Here is a 25374-nt window from a genome sequence, read left to right as displayed (position 1 = left end):
CTAAGCTTTGAAAAAATCATAAAATTAGGTCTTTATCTTTTATCTTTTGCTAAACTAAACTTCAGATTAACTAATGACTGAAATCACAAAAACACATACACTAGAAGAGCATTAGAAAAAATATTGGAGAATATGCTTGTCATCTTGAGGTAGATGAGGTCTTGTGAAAAAAAATTTAGAACTTAGAAGGAAAAGACCAGCACACTTCTGTTTCACAGAGGAGGTAAGCAGAGACGGTGTACGCAACTTCCAGGAAGTGCCACTAAAGGGCTGTGGGCCTCTGCTCTTCCATTTCTTGGTCCATCTTCCTGCTGTTGGAATGCTGGAGCTGGAATAACCATCTTAGATCTTGAGTGACCTTGAGACTGAAGGCCATGGGAGGTGGGCCAGCGAGATCATGCATTTGTGCCTTGACGTCACGCAGGGCCTTCTAGACCTGAACCACTGATCACTGAACTTTTTTTTTAAGTTTTGTAGAGGTAGAGGGTTCATTATGTTGCTCAGGGTGGTCTTGAACTCCTGGCTTCCTCTTGCCTCAGCCTCCCAAAGTGCTGAGATTACCAGTGTGAGCCACTACACTCAGCCTGCTGAACTTTTATGTGAGCAATAAATAAACCCTTCTCTTGTTTGGGATTGGTATGTTGTATGTTGTCACTTGCAACTGAATATAATCCTCACTGATATACCTGCCCAGCCCTAGATGAGGGATCATGATTGGTGGAACCCAGTGGTTCTCAACTCTGGTCAGTTTTTAGAGTCATCCATTAGGCTTTCTTTTCTTCTTCTTTTTTTTAGACGGCGCCTTGCTTAATCGCCCAAGCTGGAGTGCAGTGGTGCAATCTTGGCTCACTGCAACCTCAGCCTCCTAAGTTTGCAGGAGGCCCACCATAGGCCCAGCTACACCATGCCCAGTTATTATTATTATTTTTTTTTTTGCAGTTTTAGTAGAAATGGGGTTTCACCATGTTGGCAAGGATGGTCTCGATCTCTTGACCTCATGATCCACCTGCCTTGGCTTCCCACAGTGCTGGGATTACAGGCATGAGCCACTGCGCACGTGGAGCTTTTCAAAACAGCAGTGTCTAGGCCCCATCCCAGATCAATTATCTCAAAATCTCTGAAGGTGAAGCCCAGATAGGTATTTTTTAAAGCTCCCAGGTGATTGTAATGTTTTTCCCCAGGTAATTGTAATTCGCAGCTAGGATGATGCGAAGCATTCATTTAAGCCAGTCAGGGAAAATCTATTCCTCTCTTTCCTAGACTCCCTTGTAGTAGGGGTGGTCATGGATTTGCTTCTGGCCTGTGAGACCTAAGAACTCTTCTGGAAATGTTTTTACATTTCTGATAAGAAGAAATGGTTGTGGCTGGGACTGTTATTTTTCCTTTTTCATCTCTGAATGCAGAAGTGATGTCCAGAGCAGCAGCAGTCATATTGTGCCTATGAAGCACCAAGGCTGAGGACATGAGACAACACACTAAGGCTGGCAGAGCAGAAAGGAAGACAGCCTGGATCCCTGGGGCGTCACCCAGCAGCTAAACCAATCTCAGTAACCCCTTACCTTCAGAGGTGAGAGGGGGAAAAAAGACAACCCTTATTTGTTCAATGAGTTTTCTGTTTATTGCAGCCAAACATATTCATAACTGAAACATACACATGGGTACAGGTGTTTTGTGGACTCTTTGTGACATTCATCGTGTGTACAAAGAAAGATGTACGGCAAGCCGGTCCAACCCATGGCCCAGGACGGCTTTGAATGTGGCCCAACACGAATTTGTAAACTTTTGTAAAATATGTAAGGTTTTTTTGCCTTTTTTTTTTTTTTTTTTTTAGCTCATTGGCTACTGTTAGTGTTGGTGTATTTTATGTGTGGCCCAAGATAATTCTTCTTCCAGTGTGGCCCAGGGAACCCAAAAGATTGGACGCCCTGATATACAGAGATGTACACAGCAATGTTGCTGATAATAGCCCAAACTAGAAACCCCGCTATCATCAATTTAGGAAAGGCTCAATAAATTTAGTAAATTCATATTACAGAATAAAATAATGAGGCTGCGCATTCTCTAAGACAGCTGAGATAGTGTTGAGTGAAAAAAGTCAATTATATAACAGTAAGTATAAAGAGTATGAAACCATTTATTCTGAAGCACACACTCATATACCAAAAACAATACTATATATTCTGTGTGTGTGTGTGTATGTGTGTAGAAGAAAAGGGTTTTAATGGGGACAACAAGTTAATTCTGAGATTAGGGCAAAAAGATTGGGGCTGTGGTTGGTGTGGTAAGAACCTTTGGACATATATATTATATAGATAATATACACATATTTAAAAGAGAAGGTTGTCTAACTAAAAAGATTAAAGCAAAATGTTATATTAAAACTAACTAAAAAAATGAAGTGTTGCCTTTTAGGGGCTCTTTCTGGTAACGGGTGTCACCTCCCTCATTCTCTGCCATCTCTCACCTCCTGGTCTCTTGCTTATCAAGAGAAGACTATGTATGGCACTTGTATCATAGCTTTTCCCCTGCCTCAGCCGAGGCCGCTATCCTTCTTGACTCCCATGGTGACATGGAACAGGGTTCTTGAGCTCTCCTTGGCATCCACTCCCATTTCCCATCTGGGACTTCATCATACCAGCATCTGCTCCACCTCCAAAACCACTGGTGGAAGCAGCATCCTCTCTTCCCATCTCACTTGCTCAAATCCTACTCCGAATATTTTGGGAGTCTTTGATTCTTTCCTCACCTGCCTATCAATTAGATCTCTTCGGTCTTCACTTACCTCCTGGTCCCATTTAGCCAACACTCTGAACTCCCTTGTACCTCTCTCTGGCAAAATATCACTTTTGGATGAACTGAAGTGTTTGCTCTCACCATGAAATCACACACAGTTGCACCACAATAAATTTCATGGTCACCAACCTCAGCAGGGTCCTTAGTATTGCTCACAAAACTCTCTCCGTTTCTCTCAGACCTTGGACTTGCACCAGTCCTACTTACTTACCACTTGTCACTGTAACTCATGTCCTCAAACATGCCTGCCTGCCTCCCTGTTCATCAGCACACCATGTTCACCTGTCACCTCCACAAGGTAGTAGCTGCCTTGGTCAGATCCTCTCAGCCAGCTGGTGCATGCATGGCTGAAGCAGGGTTATTAAGCCTTGTCTCAAATCATGACAACCTTGAGTTGTCATTCATGCTCCAGAGCTCCCCGGGAGACAGGGCTGAGGTGGACTCCAGCTGAGGCCACATCTTGCTGAGCTCCTTCCCCTGCCATCTTCTGCTTAGTCACCTTCTGATGTGTTTCTCCCAAGAGCACTCCTTCAACAGGTCAATTGCATAAAATCTCTGTCTTGGGCTCTGCTTCTAGAGCAGTTGACCTGAGACAACACCTTTGCTGTCTTGCCATTTTCCCTAGAGTGTAATCACTTCTCCTCTGTAATTCTGTTTATCCTTTCAACCACAGATCAAATTCTCTCTTCCAAGAAGCTTTTTCAGACTTCGGTCTTCAAGCAATTGTCATTTGTTAATCACTCTTTTTTTTTTTTTTTTTTTTTTTTTTTTTTTTTTTTTTTTTTTTTTTTTTTTTTTTTTTTTTTTTTTTTTTTTTTTTTTGCGACGGAGTTTCACTCATGTTACCCAGGCTGGAGTGCAATGGCGCGATCTCGGCTCACCGCAACCTCCGCCTCCTGGCTTCAGGCAATTCTCCTGCCTCAGCCTCCTGAGTACCTGGGATTACAGGCACACACCACCATGCCCAGCTAATTTTTTTGTATTTTTAGTAGAGACGGGGTTTCACCATGTTGACCAGGATGGTCTCGATCTCTTGACCTCGTGATCCACCCGCCTCGGCCTCCCAAAGTGCTGGGATTACAGGCTTGAGCCACCGTGCCCGGCCGTTAATCACTCTTTTGATTGTTCATGGTTTCAGAAAAAAAATCCAGTAGGTCTAATACACCAGAAATTCTGAAACTTTTGTGTGCAATGGGCCTCTTTGGGAGGCTGGTGAAGCCTGTGGAATCTTTCTTAGAAGAGGCTTCTAAATACATAAAATAAATAGAATAACAAAACAAATATGATTAAGACAAGCCCGGGCAACATGGGAAGACCTCATGTCTACAAAATATTTAAAAATTAACTAGGCATGGCAGCGCATGCCTGTAGTCCTAGCTACTTGGGAGGATGAGGTGGGAGGATTGCCTGAGCCCAGGAGTTTGAGGTTACAGTGAGCCGTGATCACACCATTGTACCCCAGCCTGGGCAATAGACTGAAACTCTCTCTCTAAAAAGAGAAAAAGAAAAAGGAACAAAAGCTACCTTGCAACATATTACTATGTTTGCTGCTTTATTAATTCACTAAATCACACATTCTAGCATTGGGTCAAATAATGTAAAAATAGGGATTAAAGTAAGTGATTTTTTAAGATATCTACTACAACAAAAATGTGGTATGAAAATGTCTATACTTTTTATGATTAACAAAGTCAAGAGTACTACAGGTAGCACTGTGATCTGCGACCTGCATTCATAATGAAAGGAAATGCTACATTTCAGTAATAGAGGTTAGTGAAAATAAAGTTGTGATTTTTGGGTTTTCCCCACCCAGGTTCATAGTACTGATTCCTATTCATGGACACCTGTGGGGTTCTGTAGACCCCAAGTTAGGACTCCTGTACTGGAAGATTTGCAAGCCTGGGAAGCAGACATCCAAGTCACTCATCTTCACACAGAACATTCAAGTATAGGCAGCTCATCCATCATTATGGCCTCTTGTGCTAAGCAGAGGAGACTCCACAACAGTTAGAAGAGAACAAGATGGTATAACCTTCCTCCTCTGCCCTAAAAGATTGGTTAAGAAACTTTTCAAAGATCTTGGCTGGATTTCTCCATTATTGGTCAAAGACACCCTTGTGGGGACTTGAAGGCCAGGAGAGCTTGCTGAATTCATGGGGAGAACACAGTGGCCTTCAGACAATAATTGTCTCATCTCCTTGGCCTGTGTCCACTGGTAATCTCCATCAGTTCCTATCACCCTGGTGATGGCTGCTTAGTGTTTTATCAGTTAGCAGATATTTTTTGAGTTTAGGTGGGGACCAAGTTTGTGCAGAATTTAGGGATGGAAATGATGTAGTTACCCTCAAGGAAATTATGATTAAGACAAGCCTGGGCGATGTAGCAAGACCACATGTCTAGAAAATATTATCATCAGAGATTGGATTAAGATGGTACATCTCTCTTCTTTCTTACCATAAATTTCCTGAAGTAACAGAAAATGTAGTTTTTAAAAAGAGTTAATCTGGCCAGGCGTGGTGGCTCACACTGTAATCCCAGCACTGGCAGGCGGATTACCTGAGGTCAGGAGTTTACCTGGCCAACATGGTGAAACCCTGTTTCAACTAAAAATACAAAAATTAGCCGGGTGTGGTGGCACATGCCTGTAATCCTAGCTAACAAAGAGACTGAGGCAGGAGAATTGCTGGAACCCATGAGGCGGAGGTTGTAAATCTTCCATTTTTTTCTCAATCAGAAGGAGAAATATTTGGAGAAGAAAAATGGTGGCGAATGGTACTAGTGATTTGGAAGCTGGGACCACAGAGTCTATGGGAGCAAGCTGGTGGTGCTTTCTGGATTTGATTGGTTTCATGGGATATATGAATGGAAATAGAGGAATGTGTTATATTAATGTTATATTAACTGTAATAACAGCCCTATATTTACACAGTACTTTTCATTTGCTCAAAACTCTTACACATTATCTAATTTAATCTTCTCATTCTATTTTTTTAAAATTTTTTTTTGAGAAAGAAAGAAAAAGAATAAAAAAAAAAAGAAAAAGAATAAAGGAAAGGAAGAAAGAGGAAGAGGAAGAGGGAGAGAGAACAGAGGTGTTGCTTTATTGCCCGGGCTAGAATGCAGTCTAAAACTGGGTATGCCTGTAATTGTGTTTAATAATAGAGACATAAAAAAAAAAAATGAGGGAAGAAAATAATTAACAAGCAGCCAACCAATATTTCATTTAAACCTGTAAATACGTGTTATATAGTACTGATAAGAGTGTATATTTTGTGTATTTAAAGTGGAGAGTTCTATGAATATTAATTAAGTCTACTTGTTCCGGATCTGAGTTCAAGTCCTGAATATCGATGTTAACTTTCTGTCTCATTGATCTGTCTAATATTGATGTTGAAGTCTCCCACTATTATTGTGTGGGAGTCCAAGTCTCTTTATAAGTCTTATATATCTGGGTATTTCTGTATTGGGTGCATATATGTTTAGGATCTTTAGCTCTTCTTGTTACATTGATCCTTTTATCTTTATGTAATATCCTTCTTTGCTTCTTTTGATCTTTGTTGCTTTGAAATCTATTTTATCAGCAAAAATTGCAACTCCTGCTTTCTATTTATTTATTTTTGCTCTCCGTTTGGTTGGTAAATTTTTCTCCATCCCTTTGTTTTGAGTCTTTGTGTATCCTTGCATGTGAGATGGATCTGGATGTAGCATACCAATGGGTCTTAGCTTTCTTTGCCTGTCTGTGTCTTTGGATTGGGGGATTTAGTCGATTTAAATTTAGAATTAATAACAATATATGTGTGTTTGATGCTGTCATTTAATGTTAGCTGGCTGTTTTGCCCATTAGTTGATGCAATTTCTTAATTATGTTGATGTTCTTTATATTTTGGTATTTTTTAGAAAGGCTGATACTGGTTGTTCCTTTCTATTTGTAGTGGCTGTTTCAGAAGCTCTTGTAAAGCAGGCCTGGTGGTGATGAAATCTCTGAGTGCTTGCTTGTTCACAAAAGATTTTATTTTTCCTTCGCTTATGAAGCTTAGTTTGGCTGGATGTAAAATTCTGGGTTGAAAGTTCTTTTCTTTAAGGATGTTGAATATTGGCCCCCACTCTCTTCTGTCTTGTAGGGTTTCTGCTGAGAGATCTGCTGTGAGTCTGATGGGCTTCCCTTTATGGGTAACCTGACCTTTCTCTCTGGCTGCCCTCAGTATTTTCTCTTTCATTTCAACCCTGGTGAATCTGGCAATTATGTGCCTTGAGGTTGGTCTTCTTGAGGAATATTTTTGTGGTGTTCTCTGTATTTCCTGGAGTTGAATATTGTCCTGCCTTGCTAGGTTGGGAAAGTTTTCCTGAATAATATCCTGAAGCGTATTTTCCAGCTTGGATTGATTCTCTTCGCCACATTCAGGTACACCTATCAAACGTAGATTAGGTCTTTTCACATAGTCCCATATTTCTTGGAGACTTTGCTCGTTCTTTTTTATCCTTTTTTCTCTAATCTTGTCTTTTTGTTTTATTTCATGAAGTTGGTCTTCGACCTCTGATATCTTTTCTTCTGCTTGATCAATTCAGCTGTTAAAACTTGTGCATAGTTCGCGAAGTTCTTGTGTTGTATTTTTCAGGTCCATTAATTCACTTATATTCCTCTCTAAATTGTGTGTTATTGTTAACTTTTCGTCAAACCTTTTTTCAAAGTTCTTAGTTTCTTTGCATTGGGTTAGAACAAGTTCTTTTAATTCCCAGAAGCTTCTTATCATCCACTTTTTAAAGCCAGCTTCTGCTAATGGAACACAGTCTTTCTCCATCAGGTCTTGTTCTGTTGCTGATGAGGAACTGTGATTCCCTGTAGAGGGAGAGGCATTCTGATTTTGGGTATTCTCAGCCTTTTTAGGCTGGTTTCTTCCCTTCGTTATAAATTTATCCGTCTGTGGTCTTTATAGTTACCGTCTTTACAGTTGGGTTTCTGAATGGACGTCCAACTTGTTGATTCCCGGGCGCTAGAATCTGAGCAACCCACCGCGCTGGCCAAAACAGCGGCTTTAAGATTGACGGTGCTTTTCTGACTCTGCACCAAGAACCGCCGCTCCAAGGCAGCGGCAAAACCGCCTCGCCGGCCTCAAGAGTCGCGCTGGCCACACGTGTGGCTCCTCCGCTGGGAATCTCCTGGTGCATGAGCAACAAAAATTGATCTGAAAGTGTGGCATCCTCTCGTTCTCTGCTCTTTCAGTGGGAGCTGCAATCCCGAGCTGCTAGTGATCAGCCATCTTGGACCTCTCTGCCAATCTTCTCATTCTACTACTGTAGAGGAAAATGTCTCACCTAATGGATTGCAGAGGAGGCACAGAGTCTATGCTTTTGGTCCCCAAGATTAGAACCACTGTATCCTCTGCCTTGGGCTGGGAGAATGCGTTTGCCTTGCCACCTTTTTGGCTGGACGAGGTATATAAAAAGGAGGAACTTATCACAGAGAACCTAGCTAGTGGTTCTTAAATTTCAGTGTGTATTAACAAGGGGAGCCTGTTAGAGAAATATTTTCTGGGCCCCCATGACTGAAATTTGGATTCAGCAAATGAGGTATGACTCACAAGCCTGCATTTTTAACAAGTTGCTGTTGGTTCATCTGGACAGGCAATCTAAAAACCACATTTCCAGAAGAGTGGGTCAGGCAAATCTTCCTGTATCAGTTTGTCTTTTGGTGAGTCAATTGTACACACCTAAAATCGTGACTGGAATTTTTTTAAGATGGGGTCTCGCTCTGTCTCCTAGGCTAGAGTGCAGTGGTGCCATAACGGCCCACTACAGCTTCCATCTCCTGGGCTCAAAGTAATCCTCCCACCTCAGCCTCCTAAGTAGCTGGGACTACAGGTGTGCGTCACCATGCCTGGCTAATTTTTAATTTTTTTGTAGGGTCAGTGTCTCCCTGCGTTGCCCAGGTTCTTTTTATTTTTTATGATTGCTATCTTAAAGATCGGTCTGAAATTCCCTTTAGTCACACTTACACGATTGAACTCATTTGTGGCACCCTTTATGGGCCTGCCCTGGGGAGTTCAAGTCCAGGACACACAATTAGGGAAACAACTGCCAGAGCAAAGAACAAGATCCTGTAAGAAAAAAACAAGGCGAGGCTGGGCACCGTAGCTCACACCTGTAATCCCAGCACTTTGGGAGGCGGAGGCGGGCAGATCATGAGCTCAGGAGTTCGAGACCAGCCTGTCCAATATGGCGAAACCTCGTCTCTACTAAAAAAATACAAAAATGAGCCCAGAGTGGTGGCGTACACCTGTAATCCCAGCTACTTGGGAGCCTGAGGCAGGGGAATTGCTTGAACCCGGGGGGCGGAGGTTGCAGTGAGCCGAGATCGTACCACTGCACTCCAGCCTGGGCAACAGAGCTAGACTCTAGTCTCAACAACAACGAGGTAACGGGCAATACAGAGGTATTGGGCACTCGGAGACTGGCGGAGAAACCCGACAGACATCTCCCACGGACTGTGCTGAGCTCCTCGAAAGCCTGCTATACAGGCGTTCAGTGAATACTGGTTAAAAGAATAACAAACGCACTGACACAAAAATTTTAACAGCTTCCTTAGGATTTTCTCTCAATCTTTTGTTAAGCTCAGGTCCTCATTTGATAAATATGACGCTACATTTTTCGTAGATTAAATATGGCGATTGAAACTAAAGCAAAAGACAAAGTGCTTGCGCATCCTCCCCACCGGCAAGAAAGAGGAGAAACAGGCGTCAGCAGGCAGGTGCTGGTTGGTGCAGAGAGGCAAGCACCAAGCAACCGGCACAGGGCGGAAGTCGGGGTACGGGGCCGCGCCAGCTTCCGCCGTTACTTCTCACGCGACTTCCTGCGGAGAACATGGCGGCACTGAGCGGTGTCCGTTGGTTGACCCGAGTGAGGCGCGGGGACACACCGGACAGGGGCGGGCGAGGGAGAGGAGAGTTTGTCCTAGGGTTCCTAAACAGAGCAAAGTCACTGTAGTGTTCGGGGTCTGGAGGTCTCAAATCCGCCCTTACATGCTTGCGTGTCCCTGTTGCAGGCGCTGGTCTCCGCCGGGAACCTTGGGGCATGGAGAGGTCTGAGTGCCTCGGCCGCGGCGCACGCCGCATCGCGGAGTCAGGTATGCACGAAACTGGCCGGGGTGTCGCTCACGACCCTGTCCCTTTCTCGCTGCTTTCTCCCCTGGCTTTTCCCCACCCCTCCCGGGTTTCCCCACTTCCCTACTCGCAGGATCACTGGTCCAGTCCCAGCTCTATCTTTGCTTCTCCCCGCTTCCCCCATTCAGGCCGAGGACGTGAGGGTGGAGGGCTCCTTTCCCGTGACCATGCTGCCGGGAGACGGTGTAGGGCCTGAGCTGATGCACGCCGTCAAGGAGGTGTTCAAGGTGAGTAGCCTCCGGGATCAGAGGACAATAGAGGGTTGGAAAGGACTTGGCCTTGACTGTGATGTTTTGGGAACCTGTTTCTGAAGGCTGCCGCTGTCCCGGTGGAGTTCCAGGAGCACCACCTGAGTGAGGTGCAGAATATGGCATCCGAGGAGAAGCTGGAACAGGTGCTGAGTTCCATGAAGGAGAACAAAGTGGCCATTATTGGTATGTGTGCACTCTTGCCACTTGTCCATGTGCCATTTAAAATCAAATGACCAATGTTTATTAAGCCCTTCTGCCCACATGGTATGCAATTGTATTCTCCAGGGCAACCACCACTGGTATTTGGAAATTTGTTCCTTCCTGTTGGGAACCCAGGAGTTGAGAGATTATGTCAGCTGTCTGTGCAGGAAAGTTCCAGGGGTTCTGAGTCTGTCCTGAGGCTACATCGACTGTCATCTGACTTGTTCATTGCATTTCTGGAATACCACTTCTAGCTGCCCTTTTCCTTTTCTTCTCCTCCCCTCCCCTCTTCCCTCCCCTCCCCTTTCCCCTCCCTTTCTTTCTTTTTCTTTTTCTTTTTTTTAGACAGAGTCTCACTCTGTTGCCCAGGCTGGAATGCAGTGGTATGATCTCGGCTCACTGCAACTTCTGCTTCCTGGGTTCAAGCGATTCTCCTGCCTCAGCCTCCCCAGTAGCTGGGACTACAGGTGTGCACCACCATGCCCAGCTAGTTTTTGTAAAGACAGGGTTTTACCGTGTTTGACAGGCGTGTCTCAAACCCCTGACCTCCCGTGATCCACCCACCCCGGTGTCCCAAAGTGCTGGGATTATAGGTGAACCACCACACCTAGCTGCCCTTTTTCTTTTGTCTTGCCTGCTTTAATCTCCTCATTTAATTTTTTTGTCTTCTCTTGCAAAGAACAGCCTGACTTTTCCAGGCCCAGCCTTACCATAGGAAAGTCAGTTCTCTCTAGTTGGTGCTTAACTTTTTTTGCCTTGGTTCCAGAACTCTTGTTCTGTGCTTTGATCACACTACATTGTGTGTGTTAGATCCAAATATGTGCTACCTGACTTACACTGTTCCTTCTACCCAGAACTTACTTTCTTTGATGCTGCCTGTCAGAGTCCTTCTCACTCATTCACTGTATTAGTTTCCCATGGCTGCCATAACAAACTACCATGAACCTGGTGGCTTAACATAACAGAAATGTATTCTTTCACAGTGCTGGAGGCCATAAGTCTGAAATTAAGGTGTTGGCAAGGCCCTGCTTCCTCTGAAGGTTTAGGAGAGAATCCTTTCTTGCCTGTTCTGGTGGCTCCTGCTGTTTTTTGACTTGCAGATGCATCAGTCCAATCTCTGTTTCTTTCCCCTCTCTGTATTATTTTTCCCCTTAAAGATTTATCACTGGATTTAGGGCTCACCGTAATCCAGGATGATTTTGTCTCAATATCCTTAATTGAATTACATCTGCAAAGCCTCTATTCCCAAATAAGTCACATATATTGGTTCCAGGGCTCCGGACATGGACAGTCACTTCAGGGATCACTGTTCAGCCCATTGTACTCACTTAAACTAAGGTGTGGACTGAAGTGCAGCTCTTCTGTGCTGTATCCTGATATTACTGGAGAGGATTTCCTCTGTGTTGCTATGTAACTTTCCCATGATATTTATAATGTTTTTCATATTATCTGCCTTTCCCAGTGTACCATTTGTTTCTTGAGGGCAGGAGTTATGTGGTTTTAGCTACTATCCTTATTGCCTGACATATAATTGATATTCAGTAGGTGTTGGGTTAAAAAATATCAAATAAGGAGAAAGCTCAGAAACATCTAAAAAGGTCACAGATCTGCTAGCATTGTCTCTCAGCTTGTTATTAAACCCAGGTTCTTTTTTGATAAATAGAGAAAAAATCTGTTCTCTGTTTTGAAATTTCAATGTAAATTAAATATGGTGACTAGAAATAAAGCTATAAGTCTGAGGCAGGCGGATCACTTGAGGTCAGGAGTTTGAGACCAGCCTGGCCAATATGGTGAAACCCCATCTCTACTAAAAATAAAAAAAAATTAGCCAGTGTGGTGGCACATGCCTGTAAGTCCAGCCTACTGGGGAGGCTGAGGCAGGAGAACTACTTAAACTCGGGAGGCAGAGGTTGCAGTGAGCCCACATTGCGCCACTGCACTCCAGCCTGGGTGTCAGAGTGAGACCCTGTCTCAAAAAAAAAAAAAAAAAGCAATAGATGAAATGTTTCTGGCTTTAACTATACATTATTCTCCTTTGCCCCTTGCCCCCAGAGGCAATTTAAAAGTTACCGATTTGGGAGTGGGTGATGGGAGTCTGGGTTACATTATGTTCCTAAGGGGGTTAGACACTGGTCTGGGCTCCCTTTGGCTTGGCCTCTGCTTGACACTCCTTTCCCCACTTTGTTTACACAGGAAAGATCCATACCCCAATGGAGTATAAGGGGGAGCTAGCTTCCTATGATATGCGGCTGAGGTAGGTGGTGGGGGTAGGGCGAATGCTTCAGAGGCGCCAGGCAGGAGCAGAGCTGATGGCCCTGCCTACCCACAGGCGTAAGTTGGACTTATTTGCCAACGTAGTCCATGTGAAGTCACTTCCTGGGTATATGACTCGGCACAACAATCTAGACCTGGTGATCATTAGGGAGCAGACGGAAGGGGAGTACAGCTCTCTGGAACATGAGGTGAGGCCCCAGAAACTGAGGGAGGGCAGGGATGAAGGTGGGAGAGAGGTGGAGCTCCTTGTTTCCCTTCCCAGTGTCACCTAGCTGCTGCTCTCTTCTTACCCAGAGTGCAAGGGGTGTGATTGAGTGCTTGAAGATTGTCACACGAGCCAAGTCCCAGCGGATTGCAAAGTTTGCCTTTGACTATGCCACCAAGAAGGGGCGGGGCAAGGTCACTGCTGTCCACAAGGCCAACATCATGTGAGGGACATAGCTTTGTGTAGGGTGGGTTCCTGGGAAGGTAGCCCCCGCACTTTCTTGGCTGATTCTGTCCCCTTTGGCCCATGGACAGGAAACTTGGGGATGGGTTGTTCCTGCAGTGCTGTGAGGAAGTTGCTGAACTGTACCCCAAAATCAAATTTGAAACAATGATCATAGACAACTGCTGCATGCAGGTGAGGCCCTCCCCACATCTCCACTCATAGGGCCGAGGAAGAGGGTGGAGTGGAATTCACTTCATGCCTACTTCTCACCCTCTAGCTGGTGCAGAATCCTTACCAGTTTGATGTGCTTGTGATGCCCAATCTCTATGGGAACATTATTGACAATTTGGCTGCTGGCCTTGTTGGGGGAGCTGGCGTGGTCCCTGGTGAGAGCTATAGTGCAGAGTATGCAGTCTTTGAGACGGTGAGTGAGGCTGCTTTCTCCCTCGGCCCTTGCTACATCCCCTGTCTCTGACCCCAAGCCTCCCCTTCCTAAGTGATCTTGGCCTGTTCTTCCCCCACACTGCCCACCATGCCTCTTTTCAGTGATCCTGGCCTGACCTCCCCCTCCCATAATGTCTTTTTCCTGATCCTCTGCGTACCACTCCTACCTCCTCCTAGTGTCTAGCCTGCCCCTCTCTCCACAGGGTGCCCGGCACCCATTTGCCCAGGCAGTGGGCAGGAATATAGCCAATCCCACGGCCATGTTGTTGTCGGCTTCCAACATGCTGCGGCATCTCAAGTAGGTCACGGGAGGCTGCGGGCAGAGGATGAGTGTTGTGAGGAGGAGCCAGGTAGAGAAATTGGGGGAAGTGTTTTGGGGGAAGTCTCAGTTTCTTCCTGTCCATATCCACAGTCTCGAGTATCACTCCAGCATGATTGCAGATGCGGTGAAGAAGGTGATCAAAGTTGGCAAGGTGAGTTTAGAAGAGTAGTGCTGGCTTCAGGGTTTAGAGTAGTTCTGGGGTCAGCACCTTGGCGCCACTCCCTGGGGAAGCTGAATGGGTGTCTCCTTTCCCCCAGGTCCCCTGGACATCTGTTTCCTGACATTCCCGCATCCCTCTCAGGGCTGCTCTTCACCTCCCTTCTCTTGGCTGTTTTCATCCTCTTTATCTCTTTTGCCTCTTAGATCCCATCTGCTGTTCCCTCTTTCCTGCTCCATTCACTGCCCTTTTCATGGGCCATCTGAATGCAGAACTTGCAGCTTTTCCTGGGGGTGGAACAGCAAGGGATACAGGCAGGCTGAGGCACCAGCTTCACCTTCACATCCCATCTCCTTTCCCCTGCCTGGTCTTGTCCTCCCACCTGGTCCTGTCTCTATTTCTTCCAAGGAAGGTAGCTACATCCCACCTCTGATCTGCATTTCCCGTCATCTTTGCCTGCTCAGCCTCCTTCCTGCCCTGGCTGCAGCACAGTTAATAGTGGCTTAAGAGGAGTGGGTAGGTCCATGTGCTTCCCAGCCTGGCTCCTTCCATCCTGCTGCACTGCCTCTTTTTTCTGGCTATCTGTCATGCCTTCTTGGATTCCATCTCATTCTTGGATTCCATTTCCTCAGTCATGTTGCCCTACCTCCCTTCATGGGCTCTCTTTTCTTCCTCCCCACGGCTTTTGCCGGTGGTGGCTGTAGGTGCGGACTCGAGACATGGGCGGCTACAGCACCACAACCGACTTCATCAAGTCTGTCATCGGTCACCTGCACCCCCATGGGAGCTAGAGCCCTTTATTTCAAGGACCACACTCCCCATACACTTCAGTGCAGTGGACCAGAAGAGACTTTGCGCCTCTAGGCAGTGTACCATGGTCACCTTACTGGGCAGGGCCTAGGTTGTCCTTGGGCTGGCTTCCTTAGGGAACAGACTGCTGGGTGGTGATGGGGATTTTGTTGGGATGGAGCCCAGGCCACATGGATGATGATGATTCTCCCCTACAGGTTCGAACCTCTGACATGGGTGGCTATGCTACTTGCCATGACTTCACTGAGGCTGTCATTGCTGCCTTGCCCCACTCATAGGCCCTGTCCATACCCATCTAAGGTGTTCAATAAAAAGCATGAACCAACTTTTGTGAGTTTGTTTTTATTGGGGAACAGGACACAGGGTGGGGAATGTCACCTTGGGCTATGGTACGCCCCGCCTCCCAGAGAATGTCCATTTGCATTCTAATCTTCCTGGGCTTCTTTACGGAACTTTTTCTTCTTCTTGGAGCTGCTCTTGCTGCTAGTAGCCTCTTCAGGTCCACTGCTGACTGGCTCCTCTTTGGAGAATTTCCTCTTTTTCTTGGAGACACTTCTGTTGCCTGCCTCTTCCGGGTCATTAACTGTTTCCTCCTTCGGTGATGATTTCTTCCTCTTGGGAAGACTGGGGCTGCCAGTGGTTTCTTCAGGATCACTACTCATCAACTCCTCCTTGGAAAAAGATTTCTTTTTCTTGGGTTTAGAGAAAGAAGTAGATGGGTCTTCCATTCCATTCTCCTGAGGAACCTCCTGGGGCTTTTGTTTTTTCTTCTTCTTTTTGGGTTTTTCACTTGCCTCCTAAAGGGAAGGACAGGGGAACAGGCTGTGAGAGCAGTGGCATCTATTGAAATGTGCACACATACCCCCCATTACATTTTTAGCAACTAAGTGGCCAAGGCAGGGAAACCTGTGTAGTTGTTAACGTTGCCCAGTGTTTCTGAGATAGTTTTAATTGTGTGGGTATAACTTTAGAAATCCATCCCAAAGGCTATCCCAAATTAGAAGTTAAGGACAACATGTAGTAAATCACCTCAGCCCATTAAAAAAAAAAGAAAAAAAAAAACCCTAAACAAAAACCCACCATGCTGGTCACAACAGAACCATCATGCCAAGTTCCAGACAGGGCCCTGAAACACTGTTTAAGAAACTGGGTGCTAAATGAAAATCCCAGGGAGAATGATTGTAACCTAGCACACTGGGGACCGCCCTGCCCCCATCCCCACTGTGAACACTACCACCTCCGGACACACGTCTGAGAATAAGCAGAGCAGGAATTTACACTACCCCAGGTTGAGGACTCCTGGGAGGCAGCCGAGGACAGAACACACATGCCCAGGGAACGGGTGTGAGCTACAACCAGCTCTCTGGGCTCTTGAGCAAGTTCTCTCAGCACCTATCTCCTTCCTATAGAATCAAGAGGTAGTTTTAGATGTTTCAGGTCCTTGTTTCAGTCCAAAAGCCTGGACTCAAGACCATGGCTTGATGCAGCACATCCTTTGTTCTGCTGTTGAAAACCCTACAACCTAGGATCTTTGCAAGGGCCAAGCTGCCTACTGACCTCACACTCCTCTGGAGTACTACTGCTGTTTTCTGAAGATGCGAGGGCAAGTGCAGCCAGCCGTTTCTTTTCCTTCTTTAAGCGTTTCTTCTCCTGTTTCTCCAGCTTCCTAGTAATCTCAGCAGCCGCTTCCTCTGCCTGGTCAAATAGAAATGCTAAAAGGGCCTGAAGACCTCTGGTGCTCTGGGGACTCCTTTCTGGCTTTGTTGGATCAGGCTCATTAAATCAGTTTTTTTTTTGCCTCCACTCTACAAGGTCAGGCTCAGACAGTTCATCAACTCCAACAGCCAGCTATGCCTCCCCATACCCAGCAAAGCCCAACTGACCTCAACCATTGCTTCCTTCATGACATCCAGATTCTTTCGTGGAATCTCTCCAGTCTCATAGAACGACAGTCGCTCTTCAACTTGTTCTCGAAGTTTCTCCCCAAATACACTCGTGGGCACCTCTGGACATGCGTGTGGGTAACAAAGCCTGTCAGCCCAGAGAAAAACTACCCTCACCCTGTATTCCCTCTACCCTCAGCTTCACTCAGACCCAGACTCTCAACACTCACTAGGTGAACTGCTGTTGACGAAAAATATTGCCATCATTGTGGAAGCTGCTATGGTTGCAAGCCTCCCCACCCACCCAGCCAGCCCCTCTCACAACTGCCAAACCCCCCCACCCATACCAGAGAAGCAATCGATTCGTGAGGCAATACTGCATTTGTTTGCCAGGTATCGGGAGATGCGGCCCTTGTTCTTGGCAGCTGCTCGGCCAATGAAGGTGGAGTGGAAAATGAGTCCATATTTTGGTGTGTTACCCCTTGTCTTCAGGGCTCTGAGAGAATATTCAGTGGAGAGTTTAAGATCAGAAATTTCAACCCCCTTAGCCAAGGCAGCTCAGCTCCTCCCCTCCTCTCACCCCCAAGTCCTGAGTGAGCCTCAGGCCAGATTGGATCTCTACCCCAATGCATGCCAACCCATAGCTCCCAGAGGCAGAGGGAAGGCATCCAGTGTCGCTGACCTGGAGACTTGGTCCCTTTGCTGGGCCCTGGGAATCACTCAGACACCAGGACTGGCCATCACCCCCATAGCAGAGGCCTGTATAGGTCAGGGAGCCCTGGTCAGCCATCACCGTGATCCCCCAACAAGAGGTGGGCACCAGAAGTGGCACCTGAATGTGGGCAGGTGCCCTCACTGGTACCTGAACAGGGCCTTTTCAGCCCCAAGGATCTGCACTGTGGATGCCGGATACTTGGCCAGGTTGGTGAGGCTGCCAGCATGTGCGATGAGACGTGCACCCACCTGGAGAGAGAGTCAAGGAAGCAGTCAGAGAAATGAACTGCTGACCTGCCCATTGCAAGAGAGCCCTGCTCGCCCCCTCCCCATCAAGCACAACTAGGGAAGATATAGTGGGTCAGGAAATAGAGCAGTGCAGGTGCACATGGCAACAGTCATTCTCCCATTTTTTTGTGTCCCCTGTGACGCACCGCTTCCCCAATTAGGGCTGACAGGCTGGGGGCTACTTGGCTCATCTTGGAGCGCAGGTAAGTGTGTAGGCTCTGGCGGTACTCAGATAAAGACACCACACGACTGGAGAAGCTCTCGATGTTTATCAAGTCAATGGCAGATATGTCCATGCCTAGGAAAAACCAAGTATGAATGCAGAGGGCCAGATATTCAGAGCCCCATACCTTATGCAGGCTGCCAGGCTCTGCACTGACCCATGGAGGACCGTGAGGCATCCAGAATAGCCTTAGCCTTGGCCCCATCCATCGTTAGCTCCTCCAGCTTCTCCAGCTTCTCCTCATTCAGTTCCCTTCGGTTTCCAATAACCTGGGCAAGACGGCAGTATGTGGCATTGTCGTTGATGATCTTCACCAGCTCCGGAAAGTGATACCCATACCACTCCCTGAAAAGAACCACAGTCATTCCCTGGCCCAGCTGCTTCATCAAAAACCACAGAGCTACAGCCTCACCCTCTTCACACCTACTCTGTGCCTGGAGGAAATGGGAAAAAGATTCAAATCTTCCTCAATTCTATGTTCCCCCATTCACAATACAGACCAGACACAGGGCCTGAGCTGAGGTGTATATGGGAGTAGGTTTACTCTACCTCCTCTTTCTATACAGTCAGTGTAAGAACACAGCCTGTGGTAAGCATCAGGAGGCTTACCTAGCCCCAGCCCACATGATTCTACCCACAGGATGGTCAGTTCTCATCAAGACTAAAAATTAGCTAAACTACAGACCAAAGGCTCCAATATTATGGGTGGCCTCTGCACTTTACCTGACACGCATAGAGAAGGTATTGATGTCCTTATCCAGCTGGTCCAGGAGGCTAATGGATTGGATGATCATATTGTCCACTCGGTTCACATTAAACTTAACTTTGGCACGAGAATAGCTGTGTCCCAGGCCCAGCTGTGCTTTACAAGCTGACAGATCGGTCAGACCCTTCACCAGATTGTGGAAGTGCAGACGAACTCCTAAGAGGAGGGCAGGACTATAAGCAACAAAGGGCTCTGAGCTAGCTTCTGCACCCATGGGAACCAGCCAAGCTCAAGGCCTTCCCAGAAGTAACAAATATCCAAGTTTCTAGAACCCCCCTCCTCCCAAACACCAAGGTTACCAGGAATATAAAAGATGATGGTCTCACCTCGCAGGATCTCAGCTATCACGCCTCCAGTCTGGCAGTTGTACCCTAACTCCTCCTGTATTGCAGCACCAATCTTGGGATCCCCAACTCCCAAGAGTACTTTCTTCTTTTTGGACGGCAGGTAGGTCTCCAAGAGCAGGCGGAGGTCCTCATGAACAACCCCTCAAGGCAAAGAACACAGTTCCCATTAACAGGCTAAAGGCTGATCAATTCTAACATCCCCTCAGCCAATACCCTGGTCCTGCCACCTAGACCCCTCCCCATCAGGCATTGCTCAGAGACATGGAGACATCAATAATTGCACTCAGGGGATTGACAGATTTGATTACCAAGTCATCACTGCAAAGCCTGGCCCAACCATGGGAACTGTACTCAGGTCTGATAGCACAAGTGTGCAACAAATAATAGCTTGTAACACAAACTTAAGTATTTGGTATTAGAATTTGCCTTCTGGAACCAAACCTTTTCTTAGCCTGTGTTTTTTCCTTATCCAGCTGCCCTTTCCAATCAAATAGAAAGCGGAGAAGCAGACACTTGATTGTGTTTAGGTAAACTCGGGTCCCTGGTAGTGTTAAACCACTCCCCTTTAAGAATCATTTGTCAGCCGGGGGCGGTGGTTCATGCTCTTAATCCTAGCACTTTGGGAGGTGGGCGGATCACCTGGGATCAGGAGTTCAAAACCGGCTGGCCAAAATTGTGAAATTCCCTCCCTACTAATACAAAAATTGGCCGGGCATGGTGGTGTGCGCCTGTAATTCCAGCCATTCAGGAGGCTGAGGCAGGAGAATCGCTTGAACTCAGAGGCGGAGGGTGCCCCCAGCCGAAATCGCACCACTGCACTACCGCCTGAGCAACAGACTACGTCCGGAGGGGCAGGGCGGGGAGAGGGCCGGGCGCCCGGCGCAGAGTGCGGTAGTTCACGCCTAGCACTTTGGGAGGCAGAGGTGGGTGGCTCAAGTGAGGTCAATGGCAAAACCCTGCCTCTGCTAAAAACACAAAAAATTGTCCAGGCGTGGCGGCACAGGCCTGTAATCCCAGTTACCCGGGAGGCGGAGGTCGCATTGAGTCCAGATCGCGCCTCTGCACTCCAGCGTGGGCGACAGAGACTCTGTCTTAAAAAAAAAAAAAAAAAAAAAAATCACAGTGCCCACAAGGAAACGTAACACATATCCTACATCGCCTGCTTTAAATGGTTTAGTCTATCACAGTTTCCAGACCTTGAGCTCTGTAAAGACAATTATTTCCAATTACATATTACATGTTTCAAACACCGCCTCATACCTATCAGACTTGGAACTAGCCAAGGACAGCAAATACTATCACATGCCGCCCGACAGGATACCGGAAGGAACCACATCTCCCTGAGATACTTGGCGGTGGTTGACTCACCTTCAGACACGGCATTAGCATTTTCCAAGGCAACCTGGGACGAGGAAAAGGGACAAAAGGCCACCAGACGAACGACATTGTTGAATTTGCCCAAGTTGAGCACGGACTCCTCCACCTGGGGGGATAAAGAGGCTGAGTGGTTTCCTTCCCTCCCTCCTGTCTCTGCGGCGCAGTAAGTAAAGCAGCGGCTCTCAGCCTTGGAAGCTCTTAAAATAGGCTGATACCTGGGCCCCACATCCTAGCTTCTGCTTTAATCGTTCCAGGGCGGAGTCCAGGAGGCTAATTTCAAACCTCTAGAGCGATCCTACGCATGAGCCAAGGTAAAGACCCCGGGCTCTAGAGCTTTCCAGGCCCGCCCCCTCTTCCCCCACCGAAACGCGCGGCGACCACGTGGGAGCGCGCGGTGCAGGCTGGGACCTGTGCGGTGAGGGTCTGCGGGGAGGCCGGAGGATCCCACGTATCTCACCCACCTGCGGCTGCAGCAGACTGATCTCTTCCACTTCCTTCAGCGCCAGCAGCGCGTAGCCGACTGCGTGCTCAAACAGCACGTGCAGCAGCACCTGCAACCGGGGCCGCGGCGCGAGCGTAAGCTCAACCTCCGTGTTTGCCAGAACCCGCTCCCGAGGAAGGCGCAGACCCAAGCCCAGGCTCTGGCTCTGGCCCGAACCCTGGCCCAAACCACCCCCTACGCGTAGTCCGTGCCCCGCAACCACTCCTCACCATGGCGCCCGCTCCCGGCTCAGCTCGCAATGCGGCTAGCGCGCTCCGGCGCGCGGAACCAGACTCTAGAGGCCACGCCCCCGTCCGGCCGACCAATCGGAGACCAGGGATGGTACCATCTCCGGCCTTCCGAGGGGCCGCCCGGGGTGGTATCGGCCGGAGCGCGGGCGAGGTGGCACCGAGCGCGGGCTAGCAGGCGTTTCCCGGCTTCTGCAGCTGCGCGGGCAAGCCCGGTTGCCGGGGACGCGCGGCCCTAGCGGGCCTTGCAGGCCGCGCAACCACTTGGAAAGGCGCTTTCGGAATAATAGTCCGGTTCCTGATGTTCTGCTCATATAAGCTTCCCGTCATATAAGTTGCGGGCAGCAGAGCTGGGTGAAGTTGGGGTGGGAGGCTCCGCGTGGGGCGTGGCGTCCATCCCACACCGAGACCGCTGCCTAGCCGGCTGCGCCCGTGGCCTCAGGCCTTAGACCCTGCGCCCCTCGTCCCTGGTACCCATCGATTCCCGTCCCTTACTCGGGGACGAGCCTCCACGGCGCAGGGTGGGCAGCGCGTCCTTTCTTCTCCCACGGAAGGGGAGTAGTACCTGGCGCGCTCTGGCGCAGATCCCGCTGGGAAAGTGGCTCGCGCAGTTTTCTTCGTACTATTAATTTATTATTTTTTAAAATGATGGTGGCAGGCAGTAACGTGCGAAAGACGCTCCAACGTCTTCCTAGGCCAGTTTCTTGTTCCTTTTCTGCACGGGACCCAGCTCCTTTTGCCGGGCCATGTGTTGCTCTTCCGCTTGAGCAGCCCTGAATTCTGGGCGCCGGTGAGCGCCGAGTGAATCGGAGCTGCTTCCCTGTCCTCGAGGGCGTCTTTGGGGCGCCCAGGCGACTATTTAGAAATGGGTTTTGCTTTAATAATTAATATTAACGTTATAAATCCAAAACCTAGTTAGACTTAAGTAGTATATCCGCTGGTACATTTTAAAGTCATTCTAAGGAAATTTTTTTGAGTCGGAGTTTTGCTCTTGTCGCTCGGGCTGGAGTGCAATGGTGCCATCTCGGCTCACTACAATCTCGTTTTCCCGAGTTCAAGCGATTCTTCTGCCTCAATCTCCCGAGTAGCTGAGATTACAGGTGCCACGCCTGGCTAATTTTTGCATTTTTAGTAGAGACGGGGTTGTTTCACCATGTTGGCCAGGCCGGTCTCGAACTCCAGACCTCAGGTGATCGACCAGCCTCGGCCTCCCAAAGTGTAGGGATTATAGGCATGAGCCACCATGCCTAGCCAATCAAAAAGATTTTTTTTTTTTTTTTGAGACGGAGTTTCGCTCTTGTTACCCAGGCTGGAGTGCAATGGCGCGATCTCTGCTCACCGCAACCTCCGCCTCCTGGGTTCAGGCAATTCTCCTGCCTCAGCCTCCTCAGTAGCTGGGATTACAGGCACGCGCCACCATGCCCAGCTAATTTTTTGTATTTTTAGTAGAGACGGGCTTTCACCATGTTGACCAGGATGGTCTCGATCTCTTGACCTTGTGATCCACCCGCCTCGGCCTCCCAAAGTGCTGGGATTACAGGCGTGAGCCACCGCGCCCGGCCGGGATTTTTAAAAATAAAGGCTGTATAACTATAAACTGCATTTATACATTTAATTGTTATTTTGTTAAGTGATTGAGTTACTTGACAAAATCCAAGTACACAGTTCACACACTAATATGTTAAAACTGAAAAATATGGTTGGTAAATCTTAAACTCTGATAATCTCAATATTAACCACAGATGTGGTTAAATTCTGTTACACATGTCGATATTTAGTCTGAATCATTACTCCATTTCACATTTTAAAATGGAATTGCAAAGTTAATCCATTACATACTTTAGCATGTTAAATTTTTAAGTGTTATGAATACATCAAATTAAATGATTCCAAGATGTAATGGAAAATATTAATGCTAAGACTTCAGTTATTTCTGTCCTTAATCCTGAATCTTCTTGGGTTACAGATGCTTATCCATTAAACCAGGGGTTTTCAAGCAAGAAGTCAGAATGCATTAATGGATGGTAGGATTAATCTAGTCATTAATGGCTAGCATTAAAAAAATAGGATTGGTCAGGCTGGTCTTGAACTCCTGACCTCAGGTGATCCACTCACCTTGGCCTCCCAAAGTGCTGGGATTACAGGTGTGAGCCACTGCACCCGGCCCTAAAATCGAAAGTTTTTGAGGGCTGACATGATGCTCAAAGGAAATATTTATTGGAACTTCACAGATTTTTTATTTCCTTCATTATTTATTTATTTATTTTTGGAGACAGAGTCTTGCTCTGTTGCCCAGGCTGGATTGCAGTGGTGCGATCTTGGCTCACTGCAACCTCCGTCTCCTGGGTTCAAGCAATTCTGCCTCAACCTTCCAAGTATCTGGGACTACAGGTGCATGCTGCCACGCCTGGCTAATTTTTTTGTATTTTAGTAAAGATGGGGTTTCACCATGTTGCCAGGCTGGTCTCAAACCCCTGAGCTCAGGCAATCTGCCCGCCTCAACCTCCCAAAGTGTTAGGATTACAGGCATGAGCCACTGCCTATTTATTTTTTTGAAACAGGGTCTCTGTCACCCATCACAGCTCACTGCAGCCTCAACCTCCTGGGCTCAAGCAATCCTCCCACTTCAGCCTCCTGAGTAGCTGGAACTACAGGGGTGCACCACCATGCCTGGCTAATTTTTTTGTAGAGACAGGGTTTTGCCATGTTGTCCAGGCTGATCTTGAAGGCTTGAGCTCAAGTGATTTGCCTGCCTTGGCCTCTCAAAGTGCTGCAATTATAGACATGAGCCACACCACTCCTGGCTTCTTTATGTTTTAAAATTTTTGTATTTTTAATTTTTGTGAGCACATAGTATGTGTATATATTTATGGAGTACATGAGGTTTTGATACCAGCATGCAATTTGTAATAATCACCTCAGGGTAAATGAGGTATTTATCACCTCAAGCATCTACCCTTTGTGTCATAGATAATCCAATTATACTCTGTTATTTAAAATTGTACAATTAAATTATTGTTGACTGTAGTCAACCTGTTGTGCTATCTAGAGCTCATCTATTTTTTGGACCATTAACTATCCCCCACTTCCCCTACTGCTCTGCCCTTCCCGGCCTCTGATAACTGTCATTCTACTCCCTATCTCCGTCAGTTCAATTGTTTTAATTTTAGCTCCCACAAATAAGTGAGAACATGTGAAGTTTGTCTTTCTGTGCCTGGCTTATTTCACTTATGACCTCCAGCTCCATCCTTGTCTTTGCCAACAACAGGATCTTATTTATTTTTATTTTCGAGATGGAGTGTCACTCTGTCGTCCAGGCTGGAGTGCAGTGGCACAATCTCAGCCCACTGAAACCACTGCCTCCTGGGTTCAAGTGATTCTCCTGCCTCAACCTCCTGAGTAGCTGGGATTACAGGTACTCACCACTGCACCTGGCTAATTTTTTTTTTTTTCAGACGGAGTCTTGCTCTGTCTCTCAGGCTGGAGTGCAATGACACGATCTCAGATCATTGCAACCTCTGCCTCCCAGGTTCAAGTGATTCTCCTGCCTCAGCCTTCCGAGTAGCTGGGATTACAGGCACCTGCCACCATGCACAGCGAATTTTTGTAGTTTTAGTAGAGGTGGGGTTTCATCATGTAGGCCAGGCTGGTCTTGAACTCCTGACCTCAGGTGATCTGCCCACCTCAGTCTCCCAAAGTGCTGGGATTGCAGGCGTTAGCCACCACACCCAGCTGACAGAATCTTATTTTTTATGGCTGAATAGTACTCCATTATATATACGTACCACATTTTCTTTATCGATTGATCTGTTGATGGACACTTAGGTTGCTTCCAACTCTTGGCTATTGTGAACAGAGCTGCAATAAACATGGGAGTGCAGGTATCTCTTGGATATGCTGATTTTTGTCTTTTGGGTATATACTTAGTAGTAGGATTGCTGTATCATATGGTGGTTCTGTTTTTGGTTTTTGAGGAATCTCCAAACTTCTCCACAGTGTCTGTATGAATTTACATTCCTATCAGCAGTATGTGAGGGTTCCCTTTCTCCACATTCTCACCAGTATTTGTTATTGCCTTTCTTTTGGATAAGAGCCATTTTAGCTGCGGTAGGCTGATATCTCATTGTCGTTTTGATTTGCATTTCTCTGTTGATCAGTGATGTTGAGCACCTTTTCATATGCCTGTTTACCATTTGTATGTCTTTTTT

General features: G+C 47.1%; 2 protein-coding genes and 5 non-coding genes across 14 annotated transcripts; 1 reads left to right on the top strand and 6 right to left on the bottom strand.

Moving 5' to 3' along the window:
• The first annotated feature begins 9582 nt into the window (after positions 1 to 9582).
• IDH3B (isocitrate dehydrogenase (NAD(+)) 3 non-catalytic subunit beta) lies at positions 9583 to 15164 on the top strand. 7 transcript variants are annotated; one of them, XM_017504745.2, is made up of 12 exons: positions 9583 to 9687; positions 9833 to 9913; positions 10079 to 10177; positions 10264 to 10384; positions 12596 to 12656; positions 12732 to 12864; positions 12971 to 13104; positions 13196 to 13298; positions 13384 to 13530; positions 13754 to 13848; positions 13963 to 14023; positions 14734 to 15164. In XM_017504745.2, the coding sequence occupies exons 1-12, from the start codon at positions 9652 to 9654 to the stop codon at positions 14818 to 14820; spliced, it is 1158 nt and encodes a 385-aa protein (XP_017360234.1). In that variant the 5' UTR covers positions 9583 to 9651; the 3' UTR covers positions 14821 to 15164. The 7 variants fall into 7 exon arrangements, with proteins under 7 accessions (XP_017360234.1, XP_017360235.1, XP_017360236.1 ...); XM_017504746.2 differs by having other exon boundaries at positions 15037 to 15163; XM_017504747.2 differs by lacking the exon at positions 14734 to 15164 and adding an exon at positions 14236 to 14709.
• A 1-nt stretch (position 15165) lies between these two features.
• NOP56 (NOP56 ribonucleoprotein) lies at positions 15166 to 21382 on the bottom strand. 2 transcript variants are annotated; one of them, XR_001818050.2, is made up of 13 exons: positions 21149 to 21382; positions 20899 to 20988; positions 20429 to 20543; positions 19040 to 19201; positions 18671 to 18869; positions 18105 to 18292; positions 17871 to 18022; positions 17585 to 17685; positions 17070 to 17218; positions 16723 to 16844; positions 16397 to 16534; positions 16123 to 16242; positions 15166 to 15636 (listed from the first exon to the last, which is right to left on the bottom strand). XR_001818050.2 is itself a non-coding variant. In XM_017504739.1 (12 exons), the coding sequence occupies exons 1-12, from the start codon at positions 21149 to 21151 to the stop codon at positions 15265 to 15267; spliced, it is 1791 nt and encodes a 596-aa protein (XP_017360228.1). In that variant the 5' UTR covers positions 21152 to 21382; the 3' UTR covers positions 15166 to 15264. The 2 variants fall into 2 exon arrangements, 1 of the variants encoding a protein (XP_017360228.1); XM_017504739.1 differs by lacking the exon at positions 16123 to 16242.
• Positions 16605 to 16679, bottom strand: LOC119467764. The gene has a single exon (XR_005196376.1). It is a non-coding gene; the product is annotated as a small nucleolar RNA SNORD57 (small nucleolar RNA).
• On the bottom strand, positions 16924 to 16994 carry LOC119467757. The gene has a single exon (XR_005196369.1). It is a non-coding gene; the product is annotated as a small nucleolar RNA SNORD56 (small nucleolar RNA).
• LOC119467759 lies at positions 17437 to 17522 on the bottom strand. Its single transcript, XR_005196371.1, has one exon. It is a non-coding gene; the product is annotated as a small nucleolar RNA SNORD86 (small nucleolar RNA).
• On the bottom strand, positions 18421 to 18553 carry LOC119467758. The gene has a single exon (XR_005196370.1). It is a non-coding gene; the product is annotated as a small nucleolar RNA SNORA51 (small nucleolar RNA).
• On the bottom strand, positions 19310 to 19384 carry LOC119467760. Its single transcript, XR_005196372.1, has one exon. It is a non-coding gene; the product is annotated as a small nucleolar RNA SNORD110 (small nucleolar RNA).
• Positions 21383 to 25374: the final 3992 nt, after the last annotated feature.

The sequence above is a fragment of the Cebus imitator genome, unplaced genomic scaffold (genome assembly GCF_001604975.1).
Source record: "Cebus imitator isolate Cc_AM_T3 unplaced genomic scaffold, Cebus_imitator-1.0 Scaffold328, whole genome shotgun sequence".
NCBI classification, from domain to species: Eukaryota; Metazoa; Chordata; class Mammalia; order Primates; family Cebidae; genus Cebus; species Cebus imitator.
The sequence above is the reverse complement of the archived record's forward strand: the minus strand, read 5'-3'. Positions and strand labels throughout refer to the sequence as shown.